This window comes from Cajanus cajan, chromosome 11 (assembly GCF_000230855.2).
Source record: "Cajanus cajan strain Asha chromosome 11, NIPB_CcT2T_4, whole genome shotgun sequence".
Taxonomy (NCBI): domain Eukaryota; kingdom Viridiplantae; phylum Streptophyta; class Magnoliopsida; order Fabales; family Fabaceae; genus Cajanus; species Cajanus cajan.
The window spans coordinates 22,297,072-22,315,628 of record NC_138527.1 but is presented as its reverse complement, the minus strand read 5'-3'; the positions used below and the strand labels follow the sequence as shown (position 1 = coordinate 22,315,628).

Genomic DNA, 18,557 nt, shown 5'->3' with positions numbered 1-18,557 from the left:
GCATAAACTTACTCAAGCACATGTTCTAGCTTTGCCTGATTTTTCTAAAACTTTTGAGCTAGAATGTGATGCTTCAGGGCTTGGCATAGGAGCTGTGTTGTTACTTGGTGGTCACCCCATAGCTTATTTCAGTGAAAAACTTCATGGGGCTGCCTTGAACTACCCTACCTATGACAAGGAGTTATATGTTTTAGTTCGTGCCCTTCACACTTGGGAACATTACCTTGTGACCAAGGAATTTGTTATCCATAGTGATCATGAATCACTTAAATACTTGAAGGGTCAACATAAATTAAATAAAAGGCATGCAAAATGGGTTGAGTACCTTGAGCAATTTCCTTATGTCATCAAATATAAAAAGGGCTCTACAAATGTAGTAGCTGATGCTTTGTCAAGAAGACATGTTTTATTGAACACCCTAGGTTCTCAAATACTAGGGTTTGATGACATCAAGGAGTTGTATGAGAAAGACCTTGATTTTGCTAACTTTTATTCCTTATGTATTCAAAAACCTTATCAAGGGTACTATATTTCTGAGGGGTATCTTTTTAAAGAAAACAAACTTTGTATACCCCAAGGATCTATTAGGAAACTCTTGGTTAAGGAGAGCTATGATGGTGGGCTCATGGGACATTTTGGAATTGAGAAAACTCTTTCACTTTTGAGAGAGAAATTCTTTTGGCCTCATACGAAAAGAGATGTCCAAAGGTTTTGTAGTAGTTTCATTGCTTGTTTACAAGCAAAGTCTACCGCCAAACCTCATGGACTATACACCCCCTTGCCCATATCCTCTTCTCCTTGGGTAGACATTCCCATGGATTTTATCCTTGGGTTGCCTAGAACCCAAAGAGGAAAGGATTTCATCTTTGTGGTTGTGGACCGTTTTAGCAAAATGGCACACTTTATTCCATGTCACAAAGTGGATGATGCAAGTCACATTGCTAAATTATTCTTTCAAGAAATAGTGAGACTACATGGGTTACCCAAAACTATAGTCTCAGATAGAGATGTTAAGTTTCTTAGCCATTTTTGGAAAACTCTTTGGGCAAGGCTAGGAACTAAACTTCTATTTTCTACCACATGTCATCCCCAAACTGATGGACAAACTGAGGTAGTGAATAGGTCTCTAGGGACTATGTTGAGGGCAATCCTCAAAGGCAATAAAAAGTCATGGGATGACTATCTCCCTCATGTGGAGTTTGCCTATAATAGAGTGGTTCACAAGACCACTAACATGTCTCCTTTTGAGATTGTCTATGGTTTCAATCCTCTTATCCCTTTGGATTTACTACCCTTACCCGATGTTGCTTCCTTTATTCATAAAGAAGGCACATCTAGGGCTGAGTTTGTCAAGAAATTACATGAGAGGGTTAGAGATCATATTCAATCCCAAACAGAAAAATACCAAAAATACAATAATAAGGGTAGAAAGGAAGTAGTCTTCAGGGAAGGTGACTGGGTTTGGCTCCACCTTAGGAAGGATAGGTTTCCTTCCAAAAGAAAGTCAAAACTTAGTCCTAGAGGAGATGGACCCTTTCAAGTCCTTAGGAAGATCAATAATAATGCCTATGTCTTAGATCTCCCTTCTGAGTATGGTGTTAGTCCTAGCTTTAATGTTTCTGATTTATCTCTCTTTATAGGACTGGCTACCCAAGAGGAGGACTCCTTGAATTTGAGGACAAATCCTCTTCAAGAGGGAGGGGATGATGCAGGAAGCCCATGGGCCAAGGGCCCAACTACTAGGGCTATGGCAAGAAGGATGCATGAAGAGTGGGCCCAACCCCAAGAAAGGCCCATCACTTTATTTTGTTGGGCTTTGTCTCAAGCCCATTAGATTAGGGTTAGTATAGGATTGGGCCTTGGTGCCTTGTATTCCTTTTTTTGGGCCTTGTATTTTCGGCCACTTAGATTCAGATTTTCATTTGAAGGTCATTTGAAATTAGGGTTAATTAAGGTTGCATGTGAATTGTCATTAGAATGTAATTAGCTTTGCATTTGATATGCATTTCGGCCATGTGCACACATGCACATGGTGTGACCGAAATGCAACTCAAATGGAAGGCAAATCACATTCCAAATGAGGTGCACATGGGAGGTTCCGGGTTTGGCTCCCAAAATTTGAATTTTGAATTCAAATTTTGGGCGCCTAAGGTTAAGTAACCATACCATGGTTTCACTTAACCTTAGGCTAACCCATGGTTCACTTTGACCTAATTTTCCCTATATATTCTATATGACCGAGACTTGTAGCTACTTTGGATTATATTGATGAGATTTTCTATCTTGAAATTCATCCCTCCGAAGTCACCTTGGTTCCCTACTCTACCCTCCTTGAGTGCTTCTCTTTGTAGAGCTAGGTCACCATTCTTCTTTGGACTTAGCTTGTGTGCAAGCTTAGGTCACCTTGAGTCTTCGTGGACCTCCATCCTTGAAGCTTCTTCCAAGGACATCCGTGAAGACTAGAAGCATCCATGTGCATTCCAAGTGGAAGCACATCAATATATATCATCCCTAAGTATTTATGACTCAGTCACCATTTACTCCATATAGCATGTACATGAACCAACTTTACCACATAGCATCATACAACCTTAAACAACCTTTCAATCCACATGAAAACGCCTTAGAACATCATAACCAAATCAGTTTTTATCTTTGCATTGCCTAACACTCAAAACATCATGACTCTGAACATATCCCTTCAACAACTACCAAAGAAAATTATACCTAGAGATTTATACTCATCCAAATGATCCCAATCCTATCTCAAAAGAAAGCTAAGAGAATAAGCTACAACTCTTGTGCATACATGAGATTCTAAAAAGATCATCTTCTTAGCTAAAAATTCAAAAATCACAATAGATATATTCAGTACTTATAGCTAGACCTCTGATCACCAAAGCAACTATAACTAGAGTTCTAGACATCCAATTTACCTGATTCTAGTTCCATTGGAAAGATAACGTCTAAGGCTACAACTTTTATGAATACCAAAAAATCTAATTCTATCAATATAGCACTTGTACTGGCACAACAAAACAGCAGTGCAAAACATCCCCTGAACCAGACAACAATATTGTATCAACATCTAAGGCCACGAAAATACCTCAATCCTTTCAAACTCACACCTCAAATTCATATTCAAGCTTCTCACTACAATCCTAAACCAAAACAACTCACATATTTAGCACAACAAACTTAGAAAATAAAACTCACATGCTACCTAAACCATAAAAGGTGAACATGTAAGCACCAAACTCAAAGAAATCACCAACATTTCAATCTCTCATCAAGAATACCAAAACTCCAATTCTCAAGATACAACCTCCTTGGATTCAATCACTACAACTATAGATTCCAGAAATTTCCATCAACCATAAACTCTCAATACATTCGACAAATAAATGTCTCACCCGCATCCAAGGTTCCAATAGTTCTAACTGGTTAGCACAATGCTTCGTCCACTACTACTTGCACATATGCTCGCAACACGAGGGATACCACCCAACCACTACTTCTTACGTAAGCAATAAGTATCAAAACAAATAAGCAATCATAAACAACATCATCTAAGCTTTATCATGCCCATCAGCCAAATTATAAGAAAACAATACACACAATTAAATAAACAAAAACATAGTTATTCATCACACTAGCACATCAATAAGTTCCACAATCAAATCATTCCATCATTCATCTACCAAACAAGCATAATAGACTCATAACTCATGGTCGAATGGATCGACTTGCTCTGATACCACTAAATGTGACACCCTCTACCCCAACATAATTATATAATAATTAAAAGAAATATCTTATTGGGTTAAAAAAATTGTGGAACTCCTATAACATGAGAGTAGAGAATTCATATTCATCAACTTAAAATATGAACAAATGCGGAAAATGAAACATGAGTTCTTCCAAAATAAAATACAATAATGAAATCTTAATTACGCCTAACTATGCCCCGATGTCACATATCCTATCAGAGCATGCTCAACTGAAGCATAAGCCTCATCACCAACATCCTCATGCTGATGATCACCTATAACACAATTTTAAACACATACAAAGGACAACAAGGGAGTGAGAAACATCTCACTCGGTTCCAAGTGTAGAAATAACGATTAGGCAACACACACAAATCATACAAGCACAATCATAACTACACATTATTTAAGTACAAATTCCAATTATACATACAACAGTAACACATGCACAGTCATTCATCATGCAATGATCTCATGGACTCGACTCATAAATGCATGTGGCGCCAGTCACGTGTCTCATAATCACATTTCTCATCATTTCATCACTGGTGACCCAAGGTACACCTTGTTAGCTTGTTACATCACCGGTGACCCTAAGATACACCTTGTTAGCTTGTTACATCACCAGTGATCCTAAGGTACACCTTGTTAGCTTGTTACATCACCAGTGACCCTAAGGTACACCTTATTAGCTTGTTACATCTTCGGTGACCGTAAGGTACACCTTGTTAGCTTGTAAATGCACATGATGCATGTCACACATTCACAATTTCATTAACTCAACACTTCACTTATCACGTCTCATTGCATCTCGTGTCGCATCATTTCATAATATCATATCACAGATCATATGTTCACCTTTCACATTCTCGCATCACATTCACATAGTCTCATACAAGAAACTTATCATAGTCATATACGTCAAAATAATACATAAATCATACCAAGTAATTATCCAAAACATGAAGCCATCATCAATTTTACATATATTTCCTCAAAATCATCCAAAGATCATATTCCTAATTTTACCTCATAGGGTTTCCCACAAGAACCCACAAAGCACTCTAATTCATATCAAAACTTGTCTATTTTCAAAATTAATCACATATTCATACATTTTATTCAACAAGGAACACAATAGAAGAATCAGAAAGCAAAACTGAAAACATTCAAATTTTTCCCTCAGGAACCCACAAAGCATAGCAAAATTGATCATATTTTTAAATTAAACACATCTTTACACTAAACATCACACAAGGAACACAACGAGATATTCATAAAGTAAAATAGAAAATATTCATATTTTGCCTGTTTCTAGAGGCATACATCAGGCAAGGGTAGGGATGGCAAAAATACTCGCACCCACGTGTATTTGCGGGTAAAATCTGCTACGGATAATAAATGAATAGGCTAATTGGGTACCCGCGAATAATGAGAATGGATAATTTTTTATCCGTTTATAAATGGGGCGGGGACGGGTATGATGATATCCATACCCGCGGGTACCTGTTTAATAATATTTCTTAAATATCCTAATTATCCTTGTACCACATAACCCTAAAACTACACTTTCTCATCTTATTTTCCTACAAAAGTGAGGTTGATGAAGTTACCAACATGTGTTAAGCATGTTATAGAATTATGTTAGATGTAATTTGATTAATTTTCTAGCTTTGATTGGACCAATAAGATTTATGTATTTTAAGTTGTTTTATTTTGTTTGGAATTATGAGATTAAATTATTGTAGCTTTGTGATGAGACTTTAACTTACTTGTGAGATTGATGTATTTTAAGTTATTGATTATCTTGCATTTTTATTATTATTTCAACAAAATTAATGTTAAATACAAGTTCAAAATTAACACTGAATTTTTAGTTTTAATATTTCAATGATATTAAATATAAACTTAAAATTATTTATAATATGATTTTTTTAATTTCTTAAAAAAATTATAAATATCCATGGATATCCGTGGGTATTTAAGAAATTCATGGATACCCGCTTAATGGATACCCGCATGGATATCGGGTGGATATGGGGCCAATTTTCATCCAGCGGGGTGGGGGCGGGTTTACTACTACCCGCCCTCATGGGGCCCCATTGCCATCCCTAGGCAAGGGATTAGGGGCCAATCTTACTACCCAACAATTATTCCTACACCCCGAGCAAGGTTTCTCACTCCCCCCTTACCTAGATAAGTAGAAGACGAAGCTAGAGCGAAATCTGGTTGATCTCCTTCTCTTGGTTCTCCTTGGTCTTTAGAGAGTGTTTAGAAACATTGCTAGAGTGCTCTATTTATAGATTTCTAGAGTGGCCAGAACGACCCGTTTTGAATCTGGAACGGCCTATTCTGGACCCTTTCAGCATGTGTAAACTTGGCATCTGGAATGGCCCGTTCTAAAACTAGAACGACCTGTTCTCAGGTTGTGTTTTAACACACAATGACCATATTTGAAACGGTCCGTTCCCAACTTTGGAACGACCCGTTCCCAACTAGGGTTATAGGCCATTTTGGTGGTTTGAACGACCCGTTTTGGGCTACCAAAATTAGGTCTTTTTAGTAGTTTGGAATGACCCATTTCAATTTGAGAACGACCCGTTCTGGGTTACTAAATCACCTCAATAAATCTTATGAAAATTACTAAAATACCCTCCATAAAAAGTATGAAAACTAGGGTGTTACATGCTAGGTATGGAGAGGGTCATGTTAGGTGCAGAAATGATAGAGATGTCTCTAACTTCCCCATGTTGGGCGAGGAGTGTCCCACCTAGAGCAATTTGATATCGGGTGTAATATTCTAAATTCTACTATAATATTTCAATACCATTTTTTAGTTACATTATTATCATATGGTACAAATGTTTTATCTTTAATATTTTATCATTTTATATGTTTATATCAAATTTTGTATATATAATCTAAGAGTAATTTTTTTTTGTATATATGGTACAAATGAAGTATTAAATCATCTTAGATTAATATAAAATTTTGTATATATGATATAAGAGTAAAAAACTTTCAATCTAACAATTAGGTTTACAAAATTCACATTTGATATAAAGTTATTGAATGGTGTAATACTTAGTAAAATTTATACTGGTATTATTATAATCTTCCTCTTTAAAAATATATTATATAAATATATATATATAAAAATATATATATATATATATATATATATATATATATATATATGCAGTAATCCCCTTCCTCCCCCCACACCCCCTCCCCCTCTCATATATTTCCTCCCCCCATACCCCCTCATATATATATATATATATATATATATATATATATATATATTACTTTATTTTTATAAAATAAAATTGACATAATATATATTTCAAAATATAATATTTTGATTATTTTTAAGTTGTTATTTAATTTTAATAAAATATAAATATAAATATTTATATTTATATGTGTGTGTTTGAGAAGAAAAAAAAAAAATATATATATATATATATATAATAAATTATTAGAAAAGTTAAATTATTAAAATAATAGAAAGATGTGACGTACTGCTATATGATCAGAGGCTACGTATAAGCCTTGTCAATAAGAATCAAAATTATGTAACAAGAAGTTGGAGTTCTAAGTAATGGAAAGAAAAAAAAAAATTAGTTAGAAGTGAACAATGAGTAACCATTACTCACATGTCTATAAATATGCTTAAAGATCATCTGAAGGGGAAAACGTGAAGTAAAATAACAAAGTGAGAATTGAGAAGTACAATGGGAAATAAAAGAGTAGAACATTCGGGCAATAGTTCTAAATGTTACTAAGGGACGAGACTTTTATCTCTTATAAATATTTTATTTTTTATATGGTTATATTTATTTTATATTTGTCTATATTTAATTAGTGATGTGTCTTTAACTTCATTTTACTTGCTTAATTTATGATATTTTTAACTTCAAATAACCCACAAGGTGTTCCTAATTTATTTGGTTTAATTATTATATGATATTTATAACTATTTAAGTAGTTGAATGTTTTTAATCTCTTGTTTAATCTATGATATTTATAACTGTCGTTTAACTAGTTTAATACCCTTAACCTCCCCTTATTTTTGTAAACTATATTATACTAAATTCTAAATAATTAAAATATTCTAAATCATTTAGTTTAATTATTTTTATATTATTTCTAACTATAATCTAGTTTAGTTAATCTTCCTAAGCTCCTCTTATTATTATATCATCATTCTTTATAAAGATAAATGTTAATCTATGGTCATAAGAAAAATAAAGGTTTGAATTAATTTGTAGTTGGAGGTTTCGTTTTGTGATTTAAATGAGTAAAATTTTAAGGTGAAATATCCTTGTGTTATTTGAGATTATGATAATGTTCCCTTATCTTGACTAGTCACTATAAGAATAATTCAAATTTCACTGACATAAAAATCTAAAATATATAATTAATACATGTTGGAGAGAATTCTGTATATTACATTTATTTATTTGTATTTATTGGATTGTTAGCCACTTACCCTCGTATAACTTAAGAAGGGGGGAGTGAATTAAGTTTTCTAAATTTTCCTCTTGTAAAAACTTTTCCATTTACTTTCTTATCAATTTATTTCCTTAGACAAATTTGTATGTAAAAAATGATGATGTAGAACAACTCAAACACAATTAAATAAAAAATAAATAAAAGTGTAGGGAAGAAGAATTGCAAACTTGATTTTATACTAGTTCGGCCAATCCTGCCTACATCTAGTCCTTAAGTCTCCCACTTGAGATTTTCACTACTCTTGTAAACCTTACAAGACTTGAATCCTCCAACACCTCGGAATTCCCTTTCCTTGTGTTGAGATTCAAAAACCAACAAGGAGAAAAACTTTTTCTCCTTTACAGATCCAATGATCAATTGAGTTTTTACAGAATGACTCTCTTTGAAGAGTGGATATTACAATTTGATGATCTTAAAGAACTCTTAAGAGATTTTGCAAATGACTTTGAGCAAGTAGTTTTTGTAAATGATTTTCACAATAGAGTTCGTAACCTTTCTCTGAAAAATTATAGGTATTTATAGAAAATTATTTCTTAGGTTATGTATTTTCATGAAGAGTTGTAACTTTCTATAATTTTTTAGAAAATAGGCTCTGGTAATCGATTACAAGACTTGGTAATCGATTACAACGGTTTAAGTTCAAAATGTTTGAAACGTTGTATCATTTAAATTTAAATTTTGAAGTTTCATCTTCTGGTAATCGATTACAAGAACTAGTAATCGATTACCAGAGCACGTTTAACATTTCAATTTTGAACAAAGAAACTTTCATCCTCTGGTAATCGATTACATGTACTGGTAATCATTACCAGACTGATAATACCAAAATTAGCTTATGAAAACTTAAGATATAGAAAACTTCTATTTTCTAGTTAAAAATATTTTTCTTTAATCTTTTGAATACTCTTTTTTCTTTCTTTTCAAAAAACTTATTCTTATATTCAAAAAGATTAAGTTTAGGTTTTCTTGAAATCCTTATTTTAATGGCCAAGTAAAATTTGCAAATTCTAAAAGTTCATTTTACATACTAAGCTAAGCAGTCAAGACTTATCTAGTTATTACTTGAGATCTTGCTTCTTGATCAGCTTGCTTTATCTTGACCTTTATTTTCTTCAAAAAAACTTTAGCATATGTTCTTCCACATGGATAATTGTTCTCACTCCTTATTTTTCTTGTTGCAAATATTAAATTAAATATGATGTAAAATAGATGGATCTTCTCGCAATTCCCGATCCTTTTACTAAAGTTATCTCGGGCATATTCTCTGGCACAAATTGGAGCATTGATGTAGTTACCAATTTAATTACCTTTTAAGGTGTAGGGTTATCAACCTTTGTATTTTCACCAAACAAGGAAACTCCTACTGATAATGGTTCTATAGTAGTTATTTTCTATCTATCTCCAACCAATCACATTAACCCAATAGTAACTTTATTTCAACATGAGATGTAATTTTTCTAGTAGAAGTGTGAAGGAAAAATAGTTTGTAAATAAGGCCTTTTTCTTTCACTTAGATGATAAAACTAATATATATAACGTTATATGTATCTATTACATGATATGATGTATTAATAACCTTACTATATGTACATTAGTGCACGAAAATTTTCTTTTATTTTTTTATGTTGAATTTTGGCATATCTATACATTTTACTTTTATATAATTATGAAATCAAATATACCAAATTACAAATGTTAATTTTATACTTGAATTAATAACCTATAATAAAGATGTTGTTTTATCACTAATTTAAGAATTATAACAGACGTTACATCGGGCATGGTAACACCTAAGGGGTCTCTAACTTCTCAACGTTGGGCATGGAAGTAATTATGTTAGGCATAAAACGGACAATGTCTCATCAGTGTAGAATTGTGTATGAAATAATCTTATAAAAATAACAAAGTTATAACCTTTCTCTTGATAAATATAAATATCCCCTTAGATAAATACCATAAATGACCCTAACATAAAAGCCTAATTTTGTATCTATTTTTTTGCACTAGTGGGATGATTAGATAAAGATTTAAAAAGTAGAAGAAAAAATAGAAATTAAATAAAAAAGATAGTTAGATATGAAAGACGAGGTGCCTAAAAAAGGCACTCTAATACTCAAGTTAGGACGAAATCAAGTATCTAAGATAATAATAAATGAACAATAGTTTTATCTCAATTTATGTAACTATTTGTACTGACTATAATAGGTTTGGATCTGTTAGATTTTTGGTTCCTAATTTCCACTTAGGTAATACAATTATTGATGATAGGTTAATCTCTTAATCTTATTTATCTCCTTTATTAGTTCGACAATTCTAAATAATTTGAGCTATGGTTATCATGATCATTTGTCGAGACCGTCCTACGTAAGCAAGTGAGTACATATGTAAAGGTGAACTCATCACTAGTTGATTGTCTCGATCATTGAGACAATCAAGGCAGATGATAATACTTCTTATCCATATTTTAAGTTTTACTCTTGGTCATTTTGATAGTCGAAGAGGCTAAGTGAAAAGCCTGAGACATGTCCTCTAATCCCTTCTAGTATATTAATAAATACAAAAACTATAACTAGACCTAAGGTCCCATAACATTTTTGAAAGGAAATTTTCTTTGGAAGATAAGAATTCAGATTATGGGGGAGATGAGTGGCATTCAATTTTCCATAGCTAGTAAACAGTTGTACGTTGTTTAGTTTAATGCTTTATGAACAAATGCATAAACCGAACTCTAACAAAGAGAGCCCAGATAGCCTCAGAGCTTTGACATGGACCAGCCCCACAATTGTCCACTTTAAACAAAACACAGCCCATTAAAGGCATTGGACAAGCCTACCCATTTTCATCGTCAAGCCCTGCATTAAAGGCCCATAGGTTTCATTCAAATTTCAATTTCACCCTACTACTCATAAAGGAATGTGAGGCTTAAATATGCTTTTATTTTTTATAATATATCTATTTTATGATTTTAGTCTTTATTTAAAAATTATGATTTTGGTTTTAGTAAAAAATTATTTATTATTTTAGCTTTTTTTCATTATTTAAATATACTTTAATCATTAGTTTTGAATATTCATGAACAAAAAAGATGAACTAGATGATTGTTGATAGAATTGAATGATAATAATTACTAAAAAAAATATTTTTTATTTAAATAATTGAAAATTTAATGGTCCAAAATTTGTTATGAAAAAATATTTCCTTTATTTATAAAATTATAGATAAAGGAAAACAGAGCTTACAAGACAAAGTAAAATAAAGAAAAAAAACAAATAAATTGTATCTTTCGTTGTTGGTTGTTTACAACTTACAAGATTGGTCGGAAAAGGTTTATGTTTTTTCCGCTCAATTTGAAATTTAATTAGATTATACATTTGTATTCAAATACGATTCAATTGAGATAAAAACATATTAAATAAAACAATCATGATTAAAATAATATGTTAATTTAAACTAATATATAATTAAAATATAAAATTAAAGAAATATAAAACTAAAGATATATTTTGTATTATTATATATTTAAAAGAATATCATTACAAATTTAAGATTTCGTTAAAATATATTAAGTCAAAAACATCTTATCATCATTAAAAGAACACAGGACAATAAACAAGTTAGAACAACTCAGTATAATTCTTATTTATCCTCAAAACACACACAAAAAAAATCAAATTCAAATTGATCAAAATTAATTTTAAACTAAATCAAATTAGCAGTGCAAAACAAGTAATGACAATGATCATTAACACCCAACTTCTAAGATAGTTCCTTTCAAAATTCATCTTGACTTTGTATGGTACCTCAAGAAGCTAAATCCTCTTAAAGAAATCCACTTTATTGTTGCTATTTGCAGCAAAATAGTACCCAGAGGGCAATATTTATTAGGCATATAATAATCCAAAATCCAAATATATTTATTTTTTATCATTAAAACAAATTTCTAATATAAGAATTTATACACAGTACTAATAAAACTTATGTTGAAATTGTTCTAGTACATATAATTTTAAGCTTTCGTGCAAAATACATGGTTGGTTGATAGTAAAGGATTTGAATTAGGCAACAAGTGCAAGTAGTACGGTCATACTATTTATGGCCAACAAAATACAAATAGTAAATGATGATAGTAGGTTCAACTAACTATTTGTACAATGAAATAGGTCTTCAACTAATGAATGATTTGGGTATTTTTCGAATTCAAATCTTAATGATGTAATTATATTAAATATTTAAAAGTTGTATTTGGATGAGGTATTCTCAAAATTAATGAAATTTTAAAATTTTAAAATTTAAATTATTTTAATTTTAATTTCATCATTCATTAAATATTTTGATTAGATAAATTAATTTTAATTTTAATTTTTAGTTTGAATAAGACAATTTAATTTATATGATAGGAAGAATTTGATTTTAAATATATATATATATATATATATATATATATATATATTCAAATTTTAAAATTAAACTTCGTAAAATAAACTTTAGTCAATTTTTAAATATTTAATATTTTTTTAAAAAACATTATTTAATATTTTTTTTTTAAAAATTGAATCTTCAATAATTAAAAAAAAACTTGATATTTTTTTAAGAAAAAAAATAGCTAAAGGATATATAAATGAGATAAGAAAGAAAAGAAATATGAATAATTTCAAAACTTACTTTTTCTTAAAAGATTTTAAAATTTTACTATTTTAAATTTTTTTTAAATACTTAAATAGTAAATTCTTTAAGAATTTCTCATCTAAAAAATTTGAAATTCCTAAAAAAAAAAATAGCTTGTTAAATTTGTTCAACCGAATATAGCATTGATCAACCATTTCTCTTAATCACCAAAGGCATCTTTTCAGAAAATAGTAAGTGCAAATGCTTAATTAAGTCCTCGTAAACATCTCAAAAGAATTGAACAAATATTATGTGAATAAAAATTAAAAAACGAAAAAAAAAAAACAAAATATGAGGCGTTGTGGCTCCAAGCGCCCCAAAGGCGCTATGAGTCACAGCGCATTTTTAAAATTTTTTTATAATAATTGTTAAATATAAAAATTGATAAATGAATTATAAAAAAATTTCCAGAAAAAGTGGAAAAAAGAATTGAAATAAGAAAAAATAACATTTTTTTAAAAAAAGTAATGTAATGTGGAAAAAATTAATAAAAACAAAAAAAAAATTTAAAAACGGGGCGCTGGGGCTTGTAGCGCCTGCTTTAAAAATAAATAAACCAAAAAATATAATTTATTTAAAATATTTTATAAAAATAAGAATTGATAAATTAATATAAAAAAATTTCAGATAAAAAAGCAGAAAAAAGAACTGAAATAAGAAAAAATTTAGTTTTTTTAAAAAAAAGTAATGTAATGTGGAAAAAAATAATAAAAACCAAAAAAAAAATTAAAAAAGGGGCGCTGGGGCTTGTAGCGCCTTACAGGCGCAGTGGCCGATAGTGCCTCCTTTAAAAATAAAAAAAACCAAAAAATATAATTTATTTAAAATATTTTATAAAAATAAGAATTGATAAATTAATATAAAAAAATTTCAGATAAAAAAGCAGAAAAAAGAACTGAAATAAGAAAAAATTTAGTTTTTTTAAAAAAAAGTAATGTAATGTGGAAAAAAATAATAAAAACCAAAAAAAAAATTAAAAAAGGGGCGCTGGGGCTTGTAGCGCCTTACAGGCGCAGTGGCCGATAGTGCCTCCTTTAAAAATAAAAAAACCAAAAAATATAATTTATTTAAAATATTTTATAAAAATAAGAATTGATAAATTAATTAAAAAAAAATTCGGATAAAAAAGCGGAAAAAAGAACTGAAATAAGAAAAAATTTAGTTATTTCAAAAAAAAGTAATGTAATGTGGAAAAAAATAATAAAAAGGAAAAAAAAAAAAAAAAAAAAAAAAAAAAGGGGCGCTGTGGCTTGTAGCGCCTTACAGGCGCTGTGGCTGATAGCGCCACCAGTTACAACGTGACACGTGGCCCAGCCTTTTCAAATTCACCGCAAGCGTGGCCAATAGGATGGTGACACGTGTTGCAGTTGGGGTAAAAAAATTTAATTTTACAGTTATAAAATGAAACAGATGGTCCCCTCCCCCACTTTCACTTTCACGTTCCTTCTTCTTCGGGTAAGTTTCTGTTCTGTTAATTTTTTCGTTTTCATAATTTTATTTTATTAAATATTTTATATTTATTTTATGTTTAAGTTAACAATAATTTAAACGTTTGAAATAGGTATTAATTTATTTGGATCTGTTCTGTGGCTGTTGTTCGTTTCAGGTAAATTTTATATTTTGAGGTTATATTTTTTTTCATAATATTTAAAAGTCGCTATAGGATATTTAATTAATTTTTTCTGATTATAATTGATTTAGAAGTCGTTATAGGATATTTATAAGTGTTATAACTGTTATTTAAAATTAATTATTTTGATTTTTATTTAATTTAAAAAATTTATGTAATAATACATTTATGTTATTTCAGGTTGTTGGTGTTTTTTTTGGGATATTATATCATACGAGGTATTTATGATTTATTATGTTTTAAATTTTGTAATTTTCTGCAATTTATTTGGTTTTAAATATGTGTTTTTTAGAATTTTAGTTGTAAGTCAATTTTTTACTGTAATTGTGAATTATATATTAAATTGAATAAACTTAATTCTGTGTCAATAATATATATATGAAAATTAATTATATTTAAATTGTTAATTGATTTGATTTATTGCAGTATAATTGAGATTAATTAAAATAAGAAATATATTTAAATTTTAAATTGATAAATTGATTTTTTATGTAATTTTTATTTATTTATATTTGAAATTGCTTTATTTTATTTCTGTTTAGGATAAATTTTTTTCGTAAATAATTGTATTTAAAATATAAATTGGTTTAATTTAATTTTGTGTAATTTATATTTATTTAAAAGAAAGTTAATTTTAAATTTGAAAATGATTTAATTTATTTCTGTGTGATTTATATTTATTTCATAATTAAATTTATTTAATTTAATTCTGTGTTATTTTCATTTAATTACAGTTTATTTTACAGGCCCGCAGCATCACCCGAGCCCTTCATTTCGTCAGAAATGATGGCCATATTTGGGCAATCTCCTTTTGCAACTCCACAACCAAGTGGGCCACAGGATGACACGCAGCATAGTCAGCAAGCCCCATATCATATTCCATATGATGATGCTTATATCACTCATGCTTATACATAAGGTAATATAAAATTTAATTAATTTGTCTATTATTTTATTATTTTATTTATTATTAATAATTTAAATTTGTATTTTAAATTTGATGTTACAGGGGTTGATTTGCAACCACAGTTTTCAGCTGAGGCTAGTCATCCACCATCGGAGCGACATGTTCGTAGAAATCCTCAAAGGGCGGCAAGAGAAAGACGACGACGATGCATTCTCACTCCTGGTACTGTTAGAGGTGTTGGTCATCATGAGGAGGAAGATGAGGAGGATGAGGAGGATGATGATTAGACATTGTATATTTATGAACTATTTGATTAACTTTAAAAAATTGTAATCATCGAAAAAAAATTAAACACTATTCACCACGGTTACATATTCTCGGACAATTGCGCCTGTTGTGACCTTCTTGTTTACATATACCACATTTTTGTCGTCGCGTTGAGCTTTCAACCCAGTCGTTTTCGTTTCTAATTCTGGTTGATTTTGGTCGGCCTTTCCCACGCACAGATGTTGGATCTGGGACAAGTATCCAGTCTTCATCACTTGGAGGGATTAAGTCTTCATTTCCGATTGGTTCCCAAAGACCAGAATAGGCTCTTAAAACATAATCATTTGTATAAACTGGATCTATAAACTGGTAGTAATCAATGCTAACGACACCACATGCAGCTATAACATGAGAACAAGGATAGTGAAATGCTGTAAACTTTCCGCATTGACAGTATCGTTCATTTAGATTAACTACCCATTTCTTTCCCCCTGTTTGTCTTACTGGATCAAATGCCTCTTCAACCTCAAATTTTGAAGCTTGAATGTCATATCTACAAACTTGGTGGGAACAAGCCTCTTCTTGATTTTTTTGCAAAGCCTCAACCAATTTAGAAACGAAAACTTTCCCTGATGAAACTTCAGATAAAGCACGACTATCACGAGTACTGAAATACTCAGCACACCTCGTATAAGTCGATCGCACTAATGCAGTGATAGGCAGATTTCTACAGTCCTTTAAAACTTTATTAACACATTCAGACAAATTTGTTGTCATGTGACCGTATCTCCGACCATCTGCATCGTATGCCATGCTCCATTTTTCTTTTGATACTCCTCCTATCCACCTTTGAACATCAGGGCTAGATTGACAAAACTTTTCCAGATTACGATCAAAAATGTGTTTACATGGTGTATACCCTGCATACAAATTATGAATGATGCACAATTAGAATAATGAAATTACGAATAATTTTAAAATAATTTTCCTTACCTAACTTCACAAGTTGTTATTTTAGCTTGTCATCCTTGAATCGAGTATTAAAATTACTTGCAATGTGCCTAATGCAGTACTTGTGATATGCATTTGGCGGTCTCCAACCAAGTGCCTCGTTGTCAAAAGCCGATTTAATGCTACGATGTCGATCAGAAATTAAGCATATTCCTTGTTTATTTGTAACATGTAGCCGCAAATGAGCCAAAAACCATGACCACGCAAGTAATGTTTCTCCTTCCACCACAACAAATGCCAGAGGAAGAACATTGTTATTACCATCCTGTGTTGTGGCAATAAGCAGTGTGCCTCCATACTTCCCATACAGATGAGTGCCATCAACTTGTATCAGGGGTTTACAATAATCAAATGCATCACAACACGGCTTGAATGTCCAAAATAACCTGTGAAACTGACGATAACCACGGTGACAACGATTACCAACGAAAAACTCATCATGACACAGATCATAAAAAGATCCAGGCGCAATTTCCTTCATGTATTTAAGCCACCGGGGTAAAAAAGCATAAGATTCTTCCCAATCACCAAATATTTTAACAATTGCTTTTTGTTTAGCCATCCAAGCCTTCCTATATGATATCTTAAACCCAGTTTGAGATGTTATTCTTTCTTGGATAAGGCTAATCTTGATTGTTGGATCTTGGTTAACCATTCCTACATATTAAATATTCAAAATCAGTGATATAAATTATTATTAATATAATATTATAAGTTGCAGTTGCAGAACTTACCTTGTATAAATGATGCAATTAGCTCAGAATCCAACTTATTATGATCTTGTGACAAAGACATGTTCAAACATGTATGACGTCCACCCCATTGAGTCACTTTCCACTTGTCAGATTTCTTTGACTCAATAGCTCTCATGTATCATGGACATCCATCATGCGCATTTGGACATCTAACAACCCACTTTGTCATTTTCGATTCAACTACATAAAAACTCTGATGCATTCTCATTGCATTTTGCTTTACTGCATTTTTTACTGCATCTTTATTCTTAAACTCCAATCCAACATATAAATCTTCGCCAATAGACCAATTATTAGCCACATCCATCCCTGAGATTTCTTCTTCATCGGGATGACTCCAATTGATATTAGTATAGTGAGGTAAATTACCCCAAAATTCACTTCCACCTAATTTAAACAAAATTTTTTAAACAAATAACACAAATTGTTGACAAATTTAATTTTCAAACGTTACCTTCAGTAGATGGATACATTGAAATTGGTTCAACCATTGGACTTTCAACAATAGCATCTGACTCCACGTCACTATCAGATACTTCACAATTATCGATTTCATCTTCATTTGATTCATCATTGCTTTCATATGATAATGAAACATGATAGTCTTCATCATCTTCGTCATCTTCATCTTCGTCTCTTGTCATCACCGGTGATCGTTGAATTGACAAATTTTCTAACGAAATTGTTGAAGATTCTAAGTTACCTATTTCAGCATGTAATTCCATTATTGGCATCACATTCTGACTCATAAAAGCTTCTATCATGCATTGTACATCATCATCGTCACTCAATTCCAATGAAGAATATCTGCTCTCACCATGCTGTGAAACAACAAATCTGTAAGTTACAGATAATATAACTTGATTTGACTTAAGATGAAATTTGTTGTAAATCCTTCTCTTTAATATATCCAAAGTTAAACCTCGTTTAATATACATCCCTGATGGAGGAGGCCCATGGGCTAAGGGCCCAACTACTAGAGCCATGGCAAGGATGATGCATGAAGAGTGGGCCCAAGCCCAAGGAAAGCCCAC

The 18,557-nt window shown here is 30.9% G+C and overlaps 1 protein-coding gene across 1 annotated transcript; it reads right to left on the bottom strand.

The window, feature by feature from the left end:
- Nucleotides 1-15,844: 15,844 nt before the first annotated feature.
- On the bottom strand, nucleotides 15,845-17,638 carry LOC145953440 (uncharacterized). The gene is made up of 3 exons (XM_083067394.1): nucleotides 17,503-17,638; nucleotides 16,808-17,425; nucleotides 15,845-16,677 (listed from the first exon to the last, which is right to left on the bottom strand). The coding sequence occupies exons 1-3, from the start codon at nucleotides 17,636-17,638 to the stop codon at nucleotides 15,845-15,847; spliced, it is 1,587 nt and encodes a 528-aa protein (XP_082923520.1).
- Nucleotides 17,639-18,557: the final 919 nt, after the last annotated feature.

Excerpts from the sequence above, each read along its gene's own strand:
- LOC145953440 (XM_083067394.1), bottom strand. The coding sequence starts at position 17,638 with ATGAGAGCTATTGAGTCAAAGAAATCTGACAAGTGGAAAGTGACTCAA. Across the intron at positions 17,426-17,502 it reads AATTGCATCATTTATACAAG|GAATGGTTAACCAAGATCCA; the intron begins GTAAGTTCTGCA and ends TTTAATATGTAG. Across the intron at positions 16,678-16,807 it reads CTGCATTAGGCACATTGCAA|GGTATACACCATGTAAACAC; the intron begins GTAATTTTAATA and ends ATTTGTATGCAG.